At 41.1% G+C, this 21,000-nt stretch overlaps 1 protein-coding gene across 3 annotated transcripts in view; it reads left to right on the forward strand.

Annotated features, from left to right (window-relative positions):
• Rgs20 (regulator of G protein signaling 20) overlaps positions 1-21,000 on the forward strand; it is a 131,369-nt gene that overhangs the window by 10,694 nt on the left and 99,675 nt on the right. Inside the window, exon 2 of one of the 3 annotated variants that reach the window (XM_059255630.1) lies at positions 5,229-5,250. The exons of the other annotated variants lie outside the window; for them this stretch is intronic. Within the exon in view, the coding sequence (XP_059111613.1) occupies positions 5,229-5,250 (22 nt within the window). The remainder of the gene's footprint in view (positions 1-5,228; positions 5,251-21,000) is intronic. 3 annotated transcript variants of the gene reach the window in all.

Below are 21,000 nucleotides of genomic sequence, written 5' to 3' on the forward strand. Positions count from 1 at the left end.
TAATGATACAGCCAATCTAGGAAACTGAACATGCCTCTTCCTGTACTTTTGCTATTAGGCATGTATTCCAGAGAGATGGAAAAATCACATTCAAACACATCTTGTACAATTCTACAGCAGCTCTATTTGCAATATTCCCAAAAAATCCTTTAAGAATTAATGAGGGAACAGACTATGATACATCAGTACATCACATCTTGGAATATTGTGAAGCAGCCAGAAGGAAGCAACTTTTTTAACTTTAAACAAAATGTTTATTACACAAAGGTTGTTGCATAATTGGAGAGTTTTCTACTTTAAACACAAATATTCTCACTCTCCACAGAAAGGCTGATTCTGAACTTCTCATCTGGTGACACAAGAATAGTAGCAATGCCTCAGAGATTTAAGCTGAAAGCAGGACACTGGTATATGGCTCTTGCACCCAGTATCAGGAATGTGCAAGCATCTTTATTTAAAAATACAAAATAAGAAATCTGTAGGTCTGGACAATGACAGCAGTAAACCATTATATATTTCCAATAGAAGTCAACAACTGATGGTTACTATGATCAGTCAGCTTTCTCTTCAGTCATTTTCTTCATGTGACTTCTCTGAAGTTATCAGTGAGGAACCTCCCTTGAGCTTCCCATCACAGTTCATTGATAAGGGCAAAACACTATTCTAGGCATTAGAACATACCACCACCCATACCCCTTCCCATTCCACCCATTCCAGGGCCCTTCTCTTCTGTAGGAATTTCTGTCTCTACAACTTCTGCTGTAGTTAACGAGGAGTCCATCCCAGCAGCAGCCAGTAAAGCAGTTCTTACAAACTTTGTTGGATCAATGATCCCCTTTTCCACCGTGTTCACAAAAACTCCAAGCATAGCATCATAACCAATTTCTGAGGAACTTTGCAGAATTTTCTCAATTATCAAAGGGCTTCAGATGAGCATTGGCAATTTCAAGAGCAGGTACAACAGACTGGACACAAGAAAATTTCTTTTCCTTCAACAGAACATGGGCATCTTGGAATTTGGAATTCACATTTTTACCTTTTGAAGTATTAATAAAATATTGAGAAATATATCCTCTGTCAAACTTCACTCCTTCAATAATTTCTAATTCATCATTCAGGGTTTTTTCATACTTTACTGTGATGACACCCTTTCTTCCAACCATTTTCATTGCATCAGAAATGATGTTTCCAATGTCTTTGTCTCCATTTGCAGAAACTGCAACCTGAGCAATTTCTTCAGGGGTTGTCACAGGTTCAGATTATTTTTTAAGTTCAGCAATTACAGCATCAACAGCCAACATCATACCTCTCCTGATCTCCACTGGACTAGCTAGCACCTTTGCTGACCTTCTCCTGGGCAATAGAACAGGCCCAAACAGTAGCAATGGTGGTCTATGTCCAGCCTCTTCACTTGTGTTATTGGCAACATCTTGAGCAGGTTTTTTTGTATCTAGTGTTTTTGTATCTAGCCTTTAAATCAATTGACTTTGCAACAGTGACCCCATCTTTATAACTTTGGTATTTCCCCAACTCTGTTTAATAAGCAATGTTCTTCCCTATGGGTAACAGCTACAGCATTGGCTGAAATGTCCACATCTTGAAGCATGAAGGCTCAGGCATCTGTAACAAATTTTATATCTTTGGCATGGGGCCAAGTGAGATGATGAGTCAGTGCCCAGGACACTTGTCTCATCAGGAAGATGATTGGTAGTGGAAGCATTTTTTGCGGGGCTGCAGTGGGAGTGCAGGAGGCTGTCAGTGGCGAGTGAGGGCAGGAAACAACATTTGCTGCAATACAACTCTTACAGAGCTCAAATCAGTGCTGAATGACAAGAAGCTAATTCCCAAAGATCATACTGTATGAATCCATTTATATACCACTCTTGGAATAAAATCATGAAGATGGAGAAGAGATTAGTTGTTGCCCAAGATTAGAGATGAAGGGAAAGCAGTGGGTATAGCTAGAAAAAGGTGGGGAATGGCTTAGTGGGAGCCTTGCAGTGAAACATATTGATTGTCGTGGCTGGTCCACAAGTCTAGCAGGTGATAAAACCTCACATAGCAACATACACATATTCACAAACACAAAAGTGCATGTAATACATGGGAAATCTGTGTAACCAATATGAACTGTGCCAACGTTGATCTCCTGGTTTTGATATTAAACTGTCATTATGCAGTCTTCATAGGGTTAAATTGAATGACAACAATGCACTTTTTAAAAGCAATTTCTTGTAAATTTATACCGATTGCAGAATAAAAGATTTAAAAAAATCTGACAGGCAGGTTAGATTAATGTTGCCAACATGCTAGTTGCTTACATTTATTATTGTAGCTTTTCTGGTTGTTCCTTTCATTTGAATCCTTGCCCAACTTCATTAAGTCAGTAGATTGAGGCTGTCAGACCAGGTTTAGAAGTTAAAAAACAAGTTTGGAAATACATTTGGTTACACATGGGAGATCAGATGACTGATGACATGAATCTGGGTTTTCTGACTGATTTCAGTGCTAACTTGATAGTTGCCAGAAGCAATTTAGAAAGTAGACTAGACTGGGAAGATGGTTCAGTCAGTAAAAGTACTTGATGTGCAAGTGTGAAGCCTTGCATTTGAATTCCTACCCTACACATCAAAGCTGAACATGGTTCCATGTGCCTGTAACCTCATCATTAGATGGCAGAGATGGGCAGATTCCCATCTGACTGGGCAGCCAGCCTATCTGAAATACATGAGCTTCTTGTTTTATGATAGACCCTGTCTCTAGAGAATGAGGTAGAGCAGTTGATGTCCTTCTCTGGCCTCCACATCACATGTGGAGGGGCTCCATACCAGAGCAGGAACAACTCAAACACAGTAGCATCACCAAAAGCTCACACCAGCATGAGAGACAGTTTGTGACATCTGGAGCCCCTCCAGCTTACTGCAGGACTTGCAGCAGCTGAACAGATTGGAAGGTGTCTCCTTCAGGCTGGTCTGAGCATCTCCTCTGCAGCCCTTGCTCTTTATATACCCTTAAGCAGGGAGAGCCTTAATTTCAGGTATTTCCTAAGACTTCTGAGTTTTTTCTTCCAGAATCTTAATGAGGCCCCCGTTAGAATGTCCAGAATCCTATCCTACCCTTCCTTTCCCTTCCCTTCCCTTCCCTTCCCTTCCCTTCCCTTCCCTTCCCTTCCTTTCCCTTCCCTTCCCTTTCCTTTTCTCCTCCTCCTCCTCCTCCTCCTCCTCCTCCTCCTCCTCCTCCTTCTCCTTCTTCTCCTCCTTCTCCTCCTCCTCCTTCTCCTCCTCCTCCTCCTCCTCCTCCTCCTCCTCCTCCTCCTCCTCCTCTTAAAATAGGGTCTTACTGTGTAGTCCTGGCTGCCCCGAAACTCACTGTGTAGACCAGGCTGTCCTTGAACTCATAGAAATTTGTCTGCTTCTGTCTCTTGAGTATCATAATTAAAGGTGTGGGGTACCATGCCTGGCCAACTGCCAAGAGCCTCAGAAGAAAATGCTAAACAACTGTGAAACCAGCACTTGGTAGAGGTGGAGACAGGAGTTCAGACCACCCTTAGCTACATAACAAATTCAAGACACTGTTTCAAAAGAAGAAAGGTAAACTGAGATCTTATACTTTTGAATACAGCATTCTCAATGACTCTTCCTACATGAATTAATTACAAGTTTTCTAACAAGGCACTGTTTTACTATAAAATGAATACCCCCACAATCAGTGTATCAACATACACCCTCATATTTCTATCTTCATCAGATTGTTTTACTTTCTTTTATGACAAAGAGTACAAATGAGAGGCCAGATATATCCTGGGTCAGCAGTCTTCCAAGGTAGGAGACATGAGAAAGAAAGACAACATTACAGTCAGTCTGGTGAGACCTTAATATCTGAATACAGATGTGTGTGTGTGTGTGTGTGTGTGTGTGTGTGTCTATTGTGAGTGCATTCTTTCCCAGTAATAAATATAACCAGGGATAAGACAAGAGAGCTGTTTCCTCAGCATCATTTCCACTTCATTCCAGTGCCTTTCCAGGACTGTGGTCCTAAATGCTTCCAGCCCTGAGTGATTCCTTGAGCTAAATTTTGATATTTTAAGTGGTGAATGGAGAAAAATAAATTTCGAGGACTCCAAGTGCAACTACTAAAATGATAGTACTTCGTGTAAGAAAAACATTGAAGAAAGAAGACAGGAAAATTACCTTAGCAAGAAAGCAATTATCCTTGTGGCATCCAAGAACTCACCATCAATGTGTTCTGAAGGCAATAATACTCCATTCTACTTCTTCTTGAGAAATGGTGAGTTAACTGAACACAAAGTTGTGTCTTTTCTTTCTAAAAGTCCTCTGAAAGTAACTTCATAGCAGTTAACTTAATTCTTCTGGCATTCTTGGACCTGTTCAGTGAGTTTTCTTGGGGTTCGGTCTGCCCTATTTGTCCTGCACAGGTTCAAGCAGTCCAGGACTTACTGGAAGGTCTTTCCAATTGAGCCAGAGATGGATGTGCTCAATAGGCTGCAGACCCAGGACCTTGGGCTGTCCATAACCATGCTTACATTGTTTTCCTCAGATGGGCAACATAAACAAAGGCTTGGGAACAGAAAAAATTGGTCTTCAGTTATTCAGTTTCTAGCTCACAGAACCCAGGACAAGCCATGTGACATGGGGAAGAAGAGAAGCTGGGGAAGAGGGCACCAAGCTTCACTTTGACAAAGGAAAAGAGTTTTAGTTTTGTTACATAGTATGGTGACTACAGTTAATAATCATAAATTGCTTATTTAAAGGACACTAAAGAATTTTAAACATCCTCCATCCCCCCAAAACCACATGTAGGTGAGATGAAGCATGCTAATAAGCTTGAAGATTTAATCATTTAGCATGTGTTTATGCATAAAAACATACTGCACCTCATAATTACACAAAATTGATATAGTTTAAGTGAAAACAAAATAGAAAACAGAGTTTTAAAGATAAACAAATTAAAAATAAAGTCAAATAATACTTCAATTTGTCATAAGAAATTCTTGTTATATCTCTGAGACTATTGTTCCACAGCTATCTAGACAATTCTTTAAGTTGATGAGGTATCTAATATATCAGTCAATGCCTTTGCAGTAATAAATGAAAATGGTGATCAATTTAAAAGTGAATGGCAAAAGACAACCTTCTCAATGTCTCATAGAATTTAGTGAATGATTTTGTAATGAATCACAAAAAGATTTCATCTTTACTGACAAACAGCAGGTGCCAGATGTTAAATCTTCAAATTAGCTTGCTGTTATGGTTTGGGTGTGTTCCCCACATGTTGGAGGCTTGATCCCTAAGGTGACACTGTTAGGACATGGGGCTTAACAGGAAGTGGTTGGTCATGAAGGTGTAGCCATCAAAAGTAATGTTCTTGTCACAGAAGTGTGTTAATCATCACAACAGAGGTTTGTTACAATAGTACCCTTGGCTCTCCCCACCCTCTCTTGCTGGGTACAGCATACCCAGCAGATGCCAGGGCCATGTTATTAAATTTACTAGTCTCTGAGATTGTGAGCCAAGTAAACTTCCTTTCTTCTTAAATTATCTAGTTCACAGTACTCTGTGTTAGCAGCAGAAATGTAGTCAGGGGGAGCCCAACTCAGACAACCTGTCTGTCTGCAAGGGAAGCTATATTGCTCTACAGTAACAAACAAGACCTAAGATATCTTAAGGAGGTAGGTCCCATGGCTTCACTCACAGGTATTCCATGACCAAACTAGGCCCTTAGCCAATCTAATTGCAGAATTGGCTGGAAATGTAGAGAAGCCCAAGGTACCAGGAAACACTAACACACAAACATGCACCACACCCTCCAATGAAACCACAATCTGAGCATCTATAAATCCCATTTGAAATTCTGATTGGGACACTCTGATGGTTAATCTTCACCATCAGTTTGACTGGACTTAGGATCACCAAAGAGGCACACCTTTGTGTTTGTCTGAGGGGATTTCCAGAAAGGATTAACTGATTGTGACTGATGCCATCTTGTGGGTTGAGTTGCCAAACATAGGGAAAAAAGAAAAAGGAAAAAGGCAGCTGAATGCCAACACACTCTTTTCTCTGTGTCCTGATCCACTCAGGTATAAGCAAATCCTCAAATTCTTGCTGTCCTAGCCAGGGGAAGCTGACACCATGCCTTTCCCAATGTAACAGATAACATCATAAAATCATGAACCCAAACAAAAAGCCTGGGAATATAGTTCAGTGGTAGAGTACTTATCTAGGGACCTTTAGGTTCAATCTTACAATAAGATCAATACAAACACCTTAGAAAACTGCACAGTGTGATATAAATAAATTTTTACTGGGAACTTCATGAATAAACTTTATATAGGTTACAGAGAAGTCATTTTCTTTCATCCTGTGAATAAACATAATTCAGATCAAAATTAAGTCACTCAGAAGTTTATTTTCAAAACTTCCACAGAATAGTTCATTTTGAGGGAGTAGTGATTCAGGTTCTCTTGTAGCCCAGGCTGGCCTCAAATTCTCTGTGTCACTGAAAATAACCTTGAACTCCTGATCCTCCTGCCTCCATTTCTCAATATATGCCATATTCTAGCTACAGGATGATTTTTATAGCAACTTTATTAAAATGACTGGAAAAGGAATTTTTAAAGTTAATCAAATACATTGTCAAATCATATACAATATGGAGCTCAAATCATAGACAATAACTTTGATTTAATTTGACATTGCTTATATAGCAAACCATGCTTTTCCATAAAAATATATTTTGCTTATAATTTTGAATTTGCAACAATAAAAATTTCCAGGATTCATTTTCAAGTGACGAATCAACCTAAGGATATTTATTCAAAATAAAACTGCAAATGAACTAAAATCATAGATATATAATCTAGAAATATTTTTTAAATTACCTGTTTAAAATGCATATGAATGGCAAGGCATGGTGATGCTCACTTTCAGTGCTGCCACTTGGGAGTCAGAGGCAGGTAGAGGCAGGAGGATTTTATGGCCATGCTGGTCTATACAGTCTCAGGCAAATGAGGGATACACAATGAAACCTCGTCTCAAAAAAAAAAAAAAAAGTTCCTATAACTAGGAGATAAAAATGATCAACCAGGACACAAGAGGCTGATGACGCCAGGCTTGAATTCATGAGTATGTGGAAGGTGCTCAAAAGACAACACCAAAAAAGTGCCAGCTGCTCCACCCCCATGTTCTCACCTCAGATCCCCAGGACAGAAAAGCTGGTCCAGAGGGGGTGGTTTCTAGTCCTGGGTCAATTATTCTTGCTTATTCCATAAATTTTGAAAACCTTAAAATTGTCTTGCTCATATCACACCAAGTCCTGGCTTGGATGTTTCATTTCTTGTATTTTGATTCTATTGTTCATAAGTTTTATAATCACAACTAAAAGAAAAATCCATGCACCTTCCTTATCCATCCTATATTTAGTGAAGAATGTGTGGATGGGTCCTCCCAACTAGGGTCTAGAGTGATAGACTACCCACCCCTTATAGGACGTGGATGGGTTATGGGGTTTCTGTGAAGCTTTTCTGTTCTCTTATGGAGGTCAGGTAGATCCAGAAGGATACCTGAACACAGGAACATAGAGCTACATGGAGAGCGGCTAGGAGTTTGAAGCTATTTTCAGCCCTTCCTCAGAACCACACTCTATCCTAGTCCAAATCAGCTGCACCTTCAGAACTGAGGGAAGTTGGTATCAAACACTGATCCTTTCTTTCAAGCAGTGCCTTCTTTCCTTGGTCATATTTTACTTAACTATTTGATACATTGTTACAGTCTTCACACTTTATTGATAACGTCTGTCACTGGCTTCTGTTGATTACAGAGAAATTCTGTTGGTGATGGTGTGACCCCTCTCTACTTTGCTAGGTTCTTATTTTCTAAGCAGTCTTGGCCAAAAGCCAAGTCACAACTCTGCCTGGCTCCTCCATCAGAAATGAAATTACAAGGCAAAATAAAAAGTGAATGCTTTTGGATGTTAGGAAATTGGGGGTGAGGCAGAGACCTCACTACATTTTTAAGTTCCTTTTCCCCAAGTTAAGATCCAGCCTCAGTTGCTGCTTCACGGCGGCCGGCTCTGCACATCATGGCAATGCAATAATGGCTCCCGGGAGCCACAGCCAGCTGGGCTCCTTTCTAACACAAGGGAACAAAGAACAGCAAATGGTGACACCCCATAGAAGTTCAGGCATTGTGTGGTCCCATCTAGTAAAATCCAAAACTTATTGTCACTCACCCAAGTTTGATTACTTGAGAATACCTTTTTATTAAGTACCTAAAAAGTCATGTAATAAGCATCCCTTTAATACAAACTGCAAAAAAGAAGTAAGACTTTATAGAGAATAATGCCTTTGGAAGTGCAAGAACGGGGTTTTTTATTCAGGTCTAGGTTGGGTTTCATTCTCTGAGTCTTGGTTTTATCATCTATAAAATTAAGGCAACGATAACACCCACATATACATTTTAATATGTTGTTTTGAAAAAGAATCAAATGAGATAAGTATGTCAAAATGTTGGAGTTGGGGAGTGGCTCCATTGCATAATGCTTGCCTAGCACACCGGCAGCCCTGGATTAAATCCCCAGCATTAGAGGAAAAACAATACAGTAACCCTTAAAGATACAGGCTCTTCAAATGTTCTTAGAGAACCTGCGTCTGTGTGTTCAGGGTCCTATGAGGTCCTGGGAACCCCTTGAAGCCAATACACTTGGTGTGTAGCCAGTTTCTTTCAAGAAGCTGCTGACTTTTTATCTCCATCTACAAGTGGCACTCAATCTTACTGGGCACATAGTAGGAACCAAAGCAATGCTTATTGATCAATATATTGGTAGACAAAAAAAATGTTTCCCTGCTTCATGCCCACCATAATGTGCAGTTTTGTTATTTATTGACTTCTTCTAATTAAAATTGTTTTAAAAAATCTTCTTTCAGACACTCATGTGCCCTAAAAGAAGTTGGTGTTAGTTATGAATCCTGAATAGCTCCTAAAATGTGTCATTTCAAAATAGTGTCAACCTAAAACTTCACCAAGAAAAACAACCCTTTAAAATGCTAAGCAAATCAGCCTAATTCAGTCACATCCAACTCAAAGAAATCAATGACTGCTTACAAATTTTTTCAGCAACCAGGCCAGAAAAGAAAGAAAACCAGAGAATAACAGGCCTCTGCATGGCCAAGTAAGGCTTCACAAAGCTCACTTCATTAGAAACTACTGGAAAAGCTACAAAGCCCAGACAACCTTTCTGAGCCCTGCCGCAAATTGCCCACTTTGAACACAACATCTTCCCTTGTTCTTGCCGTCTTGTGTGTTGATTTTCTGGATCTACCAGCATGAAATTGGGAGATCCAGCCAGGAACCGTGGGGACAGACAGGTGTTTCCTTTGGCATCAGGCCTTTTCTGAATACCCATTATGATAAACTTCTTACCGGTGAGGCTTGCTCATGCAACTGTGACAGCTTCTATCCCAGTCTCTGATATGCCGCAATTGAAAAAAAAAAAAAAAAAAAGATGAAATACAATGCTTTAAAACATACCTACTAAAGGATTATAGGCATGGTGGGTCATGCCTATAATCCAAGTCCTCTTGATGCTGAGGCAGAAGACAGTGAATGTGAGGCCAGTCTGGGCTACATGGTGAAATGGTTCAAATGTTCCGATCCTAAATAAGAAGCCTCACTTTTGACCTCTCTCTCTCTCTCTCTCTCTCTCTCTCTCTCTCTCTCTCTCTCTCTCTCTCTGTGTGTGTGTGTGTGTGTGTGTGTGTGTGTATTATTCAAACAAGGCTGAAAAAACAGCTTAATTAGTGAAGCACTTAATATATAAACATGAGGCCTTGAACTTTCATCCTCAATTCCTATGTAAAGGAAAGACAAACTAGGCCCTCTTGGACCACTCCCGTAATCCCAGCATTGAGGAAGTGGAGACAGAAGGATCTCTAGGACTCACTGGCTAGTCGATCTAGTCAAATGATTAGCTCCAGATTCAGTGAGAGACTCTGTCTCAAAAATAAGGTAGAGTAGCAGCTGAGGAAGACACTCAGTGCATGCACATAAACAGAAGAAATGTCAAACATTTCTTAGCACAATGGAGCTTTATCTATTCAGTATCCTAGCCAACAATTACCAACTCCATATCATAACATTTCTAAGTTCAATCAATTAACTAATATTCAATACATACGTAGTTCATTTTATTATTATTTAAGTTTTCAAAAATGAGGCTAAATTAGCAAAATCCTGGCACTGTTAGAACTTACAATCGAATGGGGAAACTGAGATCTAACAGCAGTAAATGCTGTGGTACGAGAAAGAGCAGCAGACAGCTAAACAATTCAGGAGAACTTCTCTAAAGGAAGTAAACTAAGATGAGCCTTGAGGAACAAGTAGGGGCTAGCCCAGAGAGAGGGGAAGAGGGGTAAACTGAGAAAGGTCCAACAACTGAAGGAGATCAGGGTGATACAAATAGGAAAGTCAGAGTGTCTTTATTTGCAGATGATATAGTTTTATACATAAAAGACCCTAAAATTATGCCAAGAAACATGCATACTTGATAAGCACATGTAGAGCTGATCAGCAAAGTAGCAAGATACAATATTAGTATGCAAAATCAGTAGCTTTCCTGCACAAACGACAAGCATATTGAGAAAAAAATTGGACAAATAGTACCTTTCACAGTAGCCTCAAAAACAAAACAAAACCTTAGGATAACTCTAACCAATCAAATGAAAAACTTGGATAATTAAAAACTCTAAGATGTTGAAAAGGAAATTAAAGGAAGCATCAGAAGATAGAAATATTCAAATGCTCATGGATTGATACAATTAATACAGTGAAAATGGCCATCCTACCAAAAGGAATCTGTGGATTCAATGCAATCCCGATAAAAATTCCAACACAATACTTCACAAAAATTGAAAAAAAACCTTCAAGTTCATATGAAAACACAAAACACCCAGGATAGCTAAAAAAAAAAATCCTGAATAATAAAAGAACTGTTGGAGGCATCACCACCCCAGATTTCAACTTCTATTACAGAGCCATAGTAATCAAAACACCATAGTATTGGCGTAAAAACAGACCCCTTGATAAATGGATTTGAATTAAAGACCCAGACATAATTCATACACCCATGATCACCTAATTTTTTGACAAAGAAACCAAGACACTGGAGAAAAGGCAGCATCTTCAACAAATGGTACAAGTCAAACTGGACATCTTATAGAAGAATGCAAATAGAACCATATTTATCACCTTGCACAAAACTCAAATGAATCAAGGACCTCAACTTGAGACCAGACATCCTGGATCTGAAAAAAGAGAAGGTGGGGAGTGGGCTTAAACTCAATGGCACGGGAAAGAACTTTCTGAATGGGACACTGATATAGCACAGACATTAAGACCAACAATTAATAAAGCTGAAAAGCTTCTGTGTGGTAAAGGACACCATCATTGCTGGTGGGAGAGCAAACAGGTACAGCCACTATGGAAACCAGTGTGGAGGTCCTTAAGGAAGCTGAGACTCATTCTACCTCAAGAACCAGTTATACTACTCTTTAGCACATACCCAAAGGATTCTACATTTTACTATAGAAATACTTGCTCATCCAAGTTCATTGCTGCCCTATTCATGATAGCCAGAAAATGGAAATTAGTCTAGATGTTCACCAACTGGTGAATGGGTAATGAAAATGTGGTGCATTTACACAATGGGATATTATTCAGCTTTTAAGAAAAAAGTGAAATTTGCAGGTAAATGGATTGAGCTAGAAAAAAAATCATCCTGTGAGGTAACCCAGATCTCCAAACACAAATAGTGCATGTTTTCTTTTATGTTAGATTTTAAGTTTTTGGTTTATGGCTACAATCCAGATAACCACAGAGGTTAGGTAGGTACCTAGTAAGGGATCAGGGGCAGGAAAGGCTCTCACAAGGAAGGGGAAATACAATTTAGTATTATGGAAAGATAAAGGGGAAACTAAGAGGATTAAATAGGAGAGAAGGGTAAAGGAGGGAATAGGTGGAAGGACAACTAACTAAAGGCCATTTGAAAACCTGTTAGTTCTTGACTACACATCAGATATCAGATGATAGGTTAGTGTGAGACTGTTGTCATCACAGATAGGCCAGTTTTCCCCAGGTGAGGGATTTATACCCTTTCCTTGGTCTATAGTGTTTGATAAACTCTTGGGCCTGGTTTTCCTGATATGAATATATATCATGGAAATATATATATATATATATATATATATTATATATATATATATTATATATTATATATATATATGTGTGTGTGAATATGTATTCAATGTGCTTGTACCTACCCTTTCACTCAATCTTCCCCTCTCCCTACTCTCCAGGGGCCCAGTGACTTTCAATACTGCATATATTTTTTTTTCTAAGTATATAAATATGACCTGTTCAGTCCATATAATATTACTTGTATGTATGAGACTAAACATGCCCTGGACAAGGATGATACCAACAGCCATGCAAACATGAAGAGGGAAAGCTCAAGAGACCTCAACCCCAGACAGAACTACAGGCAACTAAGGAAAGCTGAGAGTGGGAGAAATAATCTTCCCCAGGGTTTGTCAGCCCACTCTTGAAACCTCTTGAGCTCTGCTCTTGCTGTAGCCTCTTGTATTCATTCTGTAAACAAGAGAGAGAGAGAGAGAGAGAGAGAGAGAGAGAGAGAGAGAGAGAGAGAACCATGGGATGTCATTCTGTATGCTGTGAATATGTGTTACTCTGATTGGTTGATAAATGAAGCTGTTTGGCCAATGGTGAGGCAGAACAAGATTAAGCAGGACATTCTAACTAGAGAGGAGAAAGGCAGAGCAGAGAACATGCTGCTAGCTGCCACCAGAAGAAGCAAGATGTAAAGTACCAGTAAGCCACAAGCCACGTGGCAAAGTATAGATTTACAGAAATGGGTTAATTTAAGATATAAGAGCTAGCTAGCGAGAAGCCTGAGCCTTTAGGCCATATAGCTTGAAAACAATATTGGCTTCTGTATGTTTATTTGGGTCTGAGTGGCTGCAGGACTGGATAGGACACAGAAAAATATCCAGCTATGAGAGAGAGAGAGAGAGAGAGAGAGAGAGAGAGAGAGAGATTAGACTATAAAAACCTGCATCCACCTTGTCCAGGTTACTAAGGTAGGTGGAACTATCTAGCAAATTGCTGCCATTATAATTACTGTGCCTTGTGGATTTATTGGTATTCAATAAAATCTAATGTTGTGGAAAGACCCAAACTTATTCACCTACATTTCCTACATAATGTGCCCATAACACCTCTTTGTTTCCATCCCTTTTAACACTTTTGGATCACATCATTATCATATGCCAAAAATTATTGCGACAGCAACGGCCTGGTTTCCTCTTTCCCAAGCATGCCTGTTTTTAAGTAACACCAGAGGGAAATACAGTTTTATGAAATACAGTCATGATCATATTACCTTCCTGACTAAATTTTATCAATGGCTCATTTATAGCTGGACATCTTCCAAGCTCCATAAGGTGATTTGGTATGCTTGTGCATTCCCCACCCCATTCCCCCATCCTCATCAACACTACATTGTATTAATGATATATTTATATCTCCTTCCTACTAGAATTCTACTTTGAGCTCAAATCTCTCTTGGGGCAAACTTCTTGACATTTCCATTGGAGTGACTCATAGGCATCTCAAAAAAACCATCTTTTTCAATTTCTCCATTTTAGCAAGCCACCCAGCTGTTTAAGGTGGTGGTGGTGGGGGGAAACTCTAGAAATTAACTTTAGTTCTTCTTTGACCAGCCTGTTCATTTGATTCACCCAAAGTTCTGCTAATTACACCTCTAAAAGTTGTACCAAATTTATTTTCCACATTTTTAACTCACCTTACCTGCCTAGTTCATCATCATCTTGCACCGAGATCAGTGTTAAGCCTCCTTTTTCTCTCCAGCCACCTTTGTTTCACCCCTGCAGTGCAGTCTGGTGTGCAGAGTCTCAGCTGCATCCTTTGCTTCACCCCTGCAGTGCAGTTGGTGTGCAGAGTCTCAGCTGCATCCTTTGCTTCACCCCTGCAGTGCAGTCTGGTGTGCAGAGTCTCAGCTGCATCATGTCATTTGCTTCCTTTCAGCTTTTTAGCAACTTCCTATTGCTTTTTAAATAAATCTAAAATGTAGATGAATTTTAAAAGGTCTTATTAAATAAAAACACAGAGCCAGATATAGGGGTGAAAACCTGAGAGAGTAAGGAAATAGAAAAAGCAACAAGCTAACCTCACCTCACCGGCACCTCAGTCTCCAAAGAGACCTACTTCCTGTATACCCACGCCTATATGCCTTTCTATTCTGTTCTCTCATTGACTCTCTCAGCCCAGCTACATCACTTCCTCTTCCTGCCCAGCTCTGTCACTTCCTGACTGTCTGTACAGACCTCAAGACCTCTATGGTTAGTGCTGGGATTAAAGGTATGTGTCACCATGCTTGGCTCTGTTCCCCAGTGTGGCCTTGAACTCACAGAGATCCTAACAGATCCCTGCCTCCCAAGTAATAGGATTAAAGGCATGTGCTATCATTGCCTGACTTCTATGTTTACTTATAGTGGTTAGCTTTTTCCTCTGATCCTCAGATAAATTTTATTGGGAGACACAGTATATTGGGGGACTCAATATATCACCACACTAAAATCTCCAAATGGTTCACTTACCTGGTTTACTCTACAGAGATTTTTCCTGTCCTCTAATTCACCACACAGCCATGAAAGATGCCCATTTCCTTTCTTACTCACTTTGAACTCCAACCCTTTAAGGAAAAAATATAGAAGACATATAATAAATAGTATTGAAAGAATGGCTAAAATAAGGTATGGTGGTATATGTCTATAATACTAGCATTTGGTAGGCCAAGTCAGCCGGGTTCTAAGTATGAGGCTAGCCTAGGCTATGTATGGAGACTTTGTGTTTTAGTCAGTGCTCTATTGATATGAAGAGACACCATGACCATAGCAACTCTTATAAAGGAAAGCATTTAGTTGGAGCTGGTTTACAGTTTCAGAGGTTAGGTCATTATCATCATGGTGGGAAGTATAAAGGCACACAGGCAGACATGGTGCTGGAGAAAGAGCTGAGAGCTCTACATCTGGATACACAGGCAGCAGGAAACAAAGAGTGAACCACTGGGCCTGGCTTGGACTTTCAAAACCTCAAAGCACACCCCCAGAGACATACTTCCTCCAACAGGGCCATACCTCTTAATCTTTTTAAATATTACCACTCCCTAAACATTGAAATATATGAACCTATGGAGGTTATTCTTATTCAAACCACCATATCTTGCCATTAAAAAAATGTAGTGAAAGTGTAGTAGCATGAAACACCCCTCTAACCTTCTTATCCAGTCCCTGTTTCTGTGTCTGTTTCAGATATTTCTTTCTACTTTCCTGTGCTATAGTCTGCCTTTCAGCAAATACTGAGAGGAGAATTATACTAGGCAGTATGTATCTTACAAACACTTTGTATAATGACAGCATACATCAAAGTGAGAGAACCCGAGAGAGTAAAAACTCAGTGACAGAATGAACATCAACCTGCTGTGCCCTCCTTTTGTCCCTGGTGGACTGCAAGCTCAGGCCTGGAAGAGTTTGTTTGCTCCCTTGCTTGTTCAGATTTCCTAGTCTAGGAGTGGACTCAGGCTTTGCACATCCTAGCAAATGCTCTGTCATTGAGCTTTATCTCCACCCCCTTGCAGTTTAGAGGTGATTTTGTTCATTTCATTGTTCATTGAAGTAGAAGCAACACACAGTTCTCAGTCTTAGCCATTTTAACTGTATGATTCAGTGGCATTAGATTCATTTATCGTGTTTTATACCCATCACCACTATCTACTTCTAGAACTTTTTTTTTCTTTCCAAACAAACAATAACTTCCTTCTCCCTTCTCTTCAGCCCCTAGTAACCTCTGTTTTACTTTCTGTCTCTAAATATACCTGTTCTTGGTACCTCACATGAATGGATTCTTGCAATATTTGTCTTCTGTGTCTGGTTGCTTTCACTTAGCAGAAAATGTTCAAGATTCATTCATGTTGCAGCATATTTAAGAATCCTATGCCCTCTCTAGCTGAATGATTTTTACTTATTTGTGGTTCATGTGTTCACTGACTGTTTATTGAGTCCTTTATTAAGGGGCAAGCACTGTTTTGGGTACTATGAAGACAGCAATAAACACAAGAAAGATTACTGATTTCTTTCACAAGTACTTACATATATACACATAAATATATGTGAGATGTGTGCATGTGTATGATGTGCATGTGTATGATAGAAAGACTTAGGCTGAACCAGAACTCTGGCTGGGGGAAGGAAGGTGTGTCACTTAGATGCTGCATGAAGTGCTTGGGACAGATCCTGGAGCCCTAGTCTTGTTGCTAAACCTCCAATAAGCTTCAGGAAGTTGAGAACATTGAGAAGTCTAAAGTCTGAAACGAGACAACAGCTTGCAAATTCAAATAATAACTGATGCTGCAATCTTGATTCTGAAATTGGCAGGACAGGACAAGCAGGCTGGAAACTCAGTCAGGGTTTCTGTGTTGCAATCTAGAAGCCAAATTCCTTCTGAGGGAGAATCTGTCCTAGGCCTCTTCTGAGCTCTAGTGTTTTGCTAAGAATCTTTTGCATTGCTCGGATTGTAGACACATCACTCTGATCTCTGTCTCCATGCCTATACAGCATTCTCCCTATGTGCAAGAGTAGGTCCACATTTCCACTTTTTATGGAGACCACTCAGCAGGATACTGCCATCCTATTCTGGCATGACCTCACCTTGACTAATAATATTTGCAATGACTCTGCTTCCAAGTAAGGTGTTTGGGGTTCAAATTTCAAGATAAAAACTGGGAAAGGTCAAGTCAGTTGATAACACAAAGTCATCTGTGAATATGAAGAGTTATTGGACAGTGAGTTTAAAACAGCGACAACCAAGGGGCTGGAGGTAGGGCTCAATGACAGGGCTCTTGTGTAGCATGTAACAGGCCTGTGTTCAATTTCCAGCATCAAGGAGGTGGGGGGACCTAAAAGTTGGTGACATGAGATTGTTTTTTACCTGAACAAAAATAATCAAGCTGTGGAGATTCTTCCTTGAGAAGCCCACATCTATGCTCTTGGGTCTGCCTTACTCTTTCCTGGGTAAAGTGCCTCTCATTCTATTAAGCCCAGTTTTTGGTCTGTTAAAAAAAATGTTTTTCTAAATAAACATCCACTCTGCTTCAAAAAATAATAATCAGGTTGGCATTTACCTGTCTGGTGAAGACTTCAGCAGGAGAAGATGATAGAGATCAAGAGTTTACTTTTGGATGTTGTCTTACTCTATTTTGATTTCTGTAATAAAATAATCAACATTTACTGGCAACTGAAAAGTCCAGGAGCTTAGTGCCAGCTTCTGCCCTGCATCTAGTGAGATCCTTCCTGCTGCATCATAACACAGTGGAGGGCATCACATGACGTGATAGAGCCAGGAAAGTAGAAAGAGTCCAATGTTGTAACTTAGCCAGTTGAGAAATGCCAGAACCTTCATGATCAGTCACTTTCTGAAGGTCCCTCCTCTGAACACTAGTGTACTGGGCACCAGATTACACATATAGTTTGGTGTGACACATTCAAACCATAGGAGATATGAAAGATGCTCAAACAAAGGCCCGCTTTCTCTTCTAAGCCCCTTTCTTGATAACTAATGCTGCAGATAGGCCCAGCTATCTCCGAAAGAACTAGGAAGAAGGACCTTTGAGTGTTGCTTGTCCTAACTTACATGGCCCCTAAGTAGCTCACTTCTGCCTCACTTTACTCTGTCCTCAGCCCCTCATTATTTCCATTATACAATGCCTCTACAACTTCTCTGCACAGGTTTTCAGCATAAATGCATTTCAAAAGTCATTAAATACTGTGTGAGGTCAGAACTAATTATGAACTGTAGAAATATTGTTTTAAACCATTGTGCTTCCAGAGTGAACATGGAGATTTTAAGTAAATGCAAATAGAAGTGTGTTATTAATAGTTGAGTGGTCCTTGAATTAATAATAATCTGTGGCTCTATTAACCATGTTTTATTTCAAGCATTACCACTCCATCTGCCCAGTTTATATCAGTGCAGGCAAATTCTGCCTTTCTACTTCTTGGTTGCTGCCTACTGGATCCTTGGGACCTAGAAGAAGAATGATGTTGATGTTTCCAATAGCAGAAAATTTAAAAATACATCATGGCTAAGCCACAGCAAAATAGAATTTTAAACATAAGTTCTTGTACAAAATAGATCACTTCATAAATTTAAAACTAATTTCAAACTCTGTCTTAGCTGTGATTTTTAACTCTACAGGTGATTAGCCTATTTTGGGAAAGGGGTAGTTTAATTTGCCATAGATGTTTCCTTTGTGAAGTGCTATTGTTTAAATGCAAAGGACCTCAGTTTGCCCGGGAACCAAGGGAATACTGTTTACATTGATTTGAGTCTGTCTTGTCTACTGTGCAGAAAGTCATCTTAGTGATCTTCAGCAGATGATATAATTAATTGGGGAAGTCAATATTCAATCAGTATAGAGCCTCTAAGTTATCTGATCCCTAAAGACCAGTGCTTTCAGGAGTAGGGATTACATGACGATTCCACTGTGTGACTGTTACCTACACCTCAGATTGACATTCAGGATCTAGTTGAAAAGCAGACAGGGGCATTTACAGTGCAGGGGCCTGGGGGGCAGACAGGAGGGGCGGCTGGAGTGGAGAGTCTGGCAGGGTAGGGATGGGCCATGGTGTTACTCAGACAGCTGAAGGTCTTTTCTGAGATAGTGTTTCTCCCTTCGAATTTTGTGGCTGCATCCAATACTCTGTGGCTCTCTCTGTTCTTGCTGTTGGGGCCTATAGAGCACTACCACCCACACCCACCATACTTACACCCAGGCTCCCAGAGCAGGAGTTTCAAGACCAAAACTGGTAGCAGGCTAGTCTAGGGAACCCAAATGGTGAGTGTCTCCAGATGAGCAAATGAGCATAAGCTTTGTTTCTCTGGAATCTGTTAGAACTTTTATTCTGCCTGAAAACTTCCACAGCTCCCTCAAAAGAGTCTCTGTGTTGAAGCAGAGGACCGGAGCAAAATGCCTAATGAAGCATACCCACGGAAGGGGCTTGAGAGAGACTGGGGAAGACTGGCTGGGAATAGGGGGAGAAAAAAGGAGGGTCAGGTTTTCACAAACACTGTGACACCAAACGCCGGGGGTCTACAAAAGGCCCTAAGCTTCTTCAGTTCCCTTGAAGGCAGTCCAAACAGTCTCGGAAGTGTGCCGGGAGCTGCCAGCTGTCCAGGTGTAGGTCGCTGGGAGGGAGCCAGCCCTGTTTCAACTTCTTAGCTTCACCTGGCTGCTGGCGTCCTGCACAGGTTGGCGAAGGGTTCTGGGACTGCCCTGTGGCCACTCTGCACCTGGGGCTCGGGAGCCAGGAGCAGGTGTGGCCACGGCCAATGGTCCAGGTAGCTAAGTGTGTTGGCATGTGTTGGACAACCCCTTCCCACCCACCAACACACACACACACACACACACACACACACACACACACACACACACACAGCTGGAGAGGGATACATCCACTGCCCCCTCCCAGGGTAAGGCGATCCTCAGTCTCTGGGTGAGGTGGCAGGTCTGAGTTTTCCAAATGACTCACTTGCCCTCCACAGTGAGCTGTTGGCATTTCTCCAGAAACCTCCAGTGCTCATAGTTCCATCCGCAAAAGTAAATGCACCATGGCAGAAGACAGGCGTGGGGGCCTGTGAACCTGGAGACTGAAAATTCTAGAATGACCCCATTCCCCGCAAGAAACGGTAGTGAAGGAAAGCGACATTGTGTGTACTTACACAGAAACGCAAACCCAGATTAACTCCCGAGCATACAAACCACAGAGACAAATCAGACAGGGCTCGGCGGCTTGCCACAAAAGGCCTTATGAATGAGAATGGGTTGCTAGGTTTCCCTGCCCCCACCCCCATCCCCCAACAATCCCTTCCCACAACTTCCACAGACAAAAGAAAACAGGCTGGCCGGGTGGCTAGACACTGGGAACCCAGCCAGGCCGGGGAGTGCCCGCGGCCGCTCCCGCATTCAGGACCCTGGAGAGCTCCCGCACCTCGCCCCTGGGACCTGAGCCCAGCTGTCCTGGCTCTCTCCCCACAGGCGCCCCAACTCACTGTCACTGTTATTCTTTGCTTCCCGCCTCCACTTTCATTTTTCTTGGCAACCACTACTCTTTTTTTTCACAGACAGATTGAAATGTTTTTGTGTTTTGCTTGAGGGAAGTGTTTGGATTGGCAGAGCTAGGTTCCGGTTTGTAACTACACTAAATGTTAGTGCCCAAGAAGCTAAGAAAAACTTAAAGATGGAAGCCTAAAGTAAGTGGTCTTCAAACAGCACTAAAGCGCGGGGTGGCACTTACCTGTAACCCTGGAACCCAGGAAGCTGAGATCAGAGAATGGAAAGAATGACAGCCTGAGCTACTCAGCAAGGCATTGTCTCAGTAAACAAACAAACCACAAATTTTTAAAAAGCAATAAAAACTTTTGAGAAATAGTTCTTTTTGGCAGTCCTACTGTATATCTTCTCTTCCTTCCCCTCCCCCTTCTCCTCCTCTTCCCCTCCCTCTTCCCTCCTCCAACTTCTCTTCTTCCCCTCTCCCTCCTCCTCTTCCCCTCCCCCTCATCTTCTCCTCCCCCTTCCCCTCCTCTTGTTTGAAACAGATTTTCAGGTTCTCTTGTAGCTTGTGTTTACCTCAAATTCACTAAGTCTAGGATGACCTTGCCTCCACCCACCTCCCCACCTCCCCAGTGCGAGAATTACTGACATAGATGCAGTTTTGCTATGCTGGACTAGGGCTAGGTAAGCAACCTACCAAACAAGGTACATTCCCAGCCTTAGGTGCTGTGCATCCTCATTCTCCTACTAAGGCAAGAAGAGTTAAAGTTTAAAGATTCTTTC

Source organism: Peromyscus eremicus, chromosome 2 (assembly GCF_949786415.1).
Source record: "Peromyscus eremicus chromosome 2, PerEre_H2_v1, whole genome shotgun sequence".
Lineage (NCBI taxonomy): Eukaryota > Metazoa > Chordata > Mammalia > Rodentia > Cricetidae > Peromyscus > Peromyscus eremicus.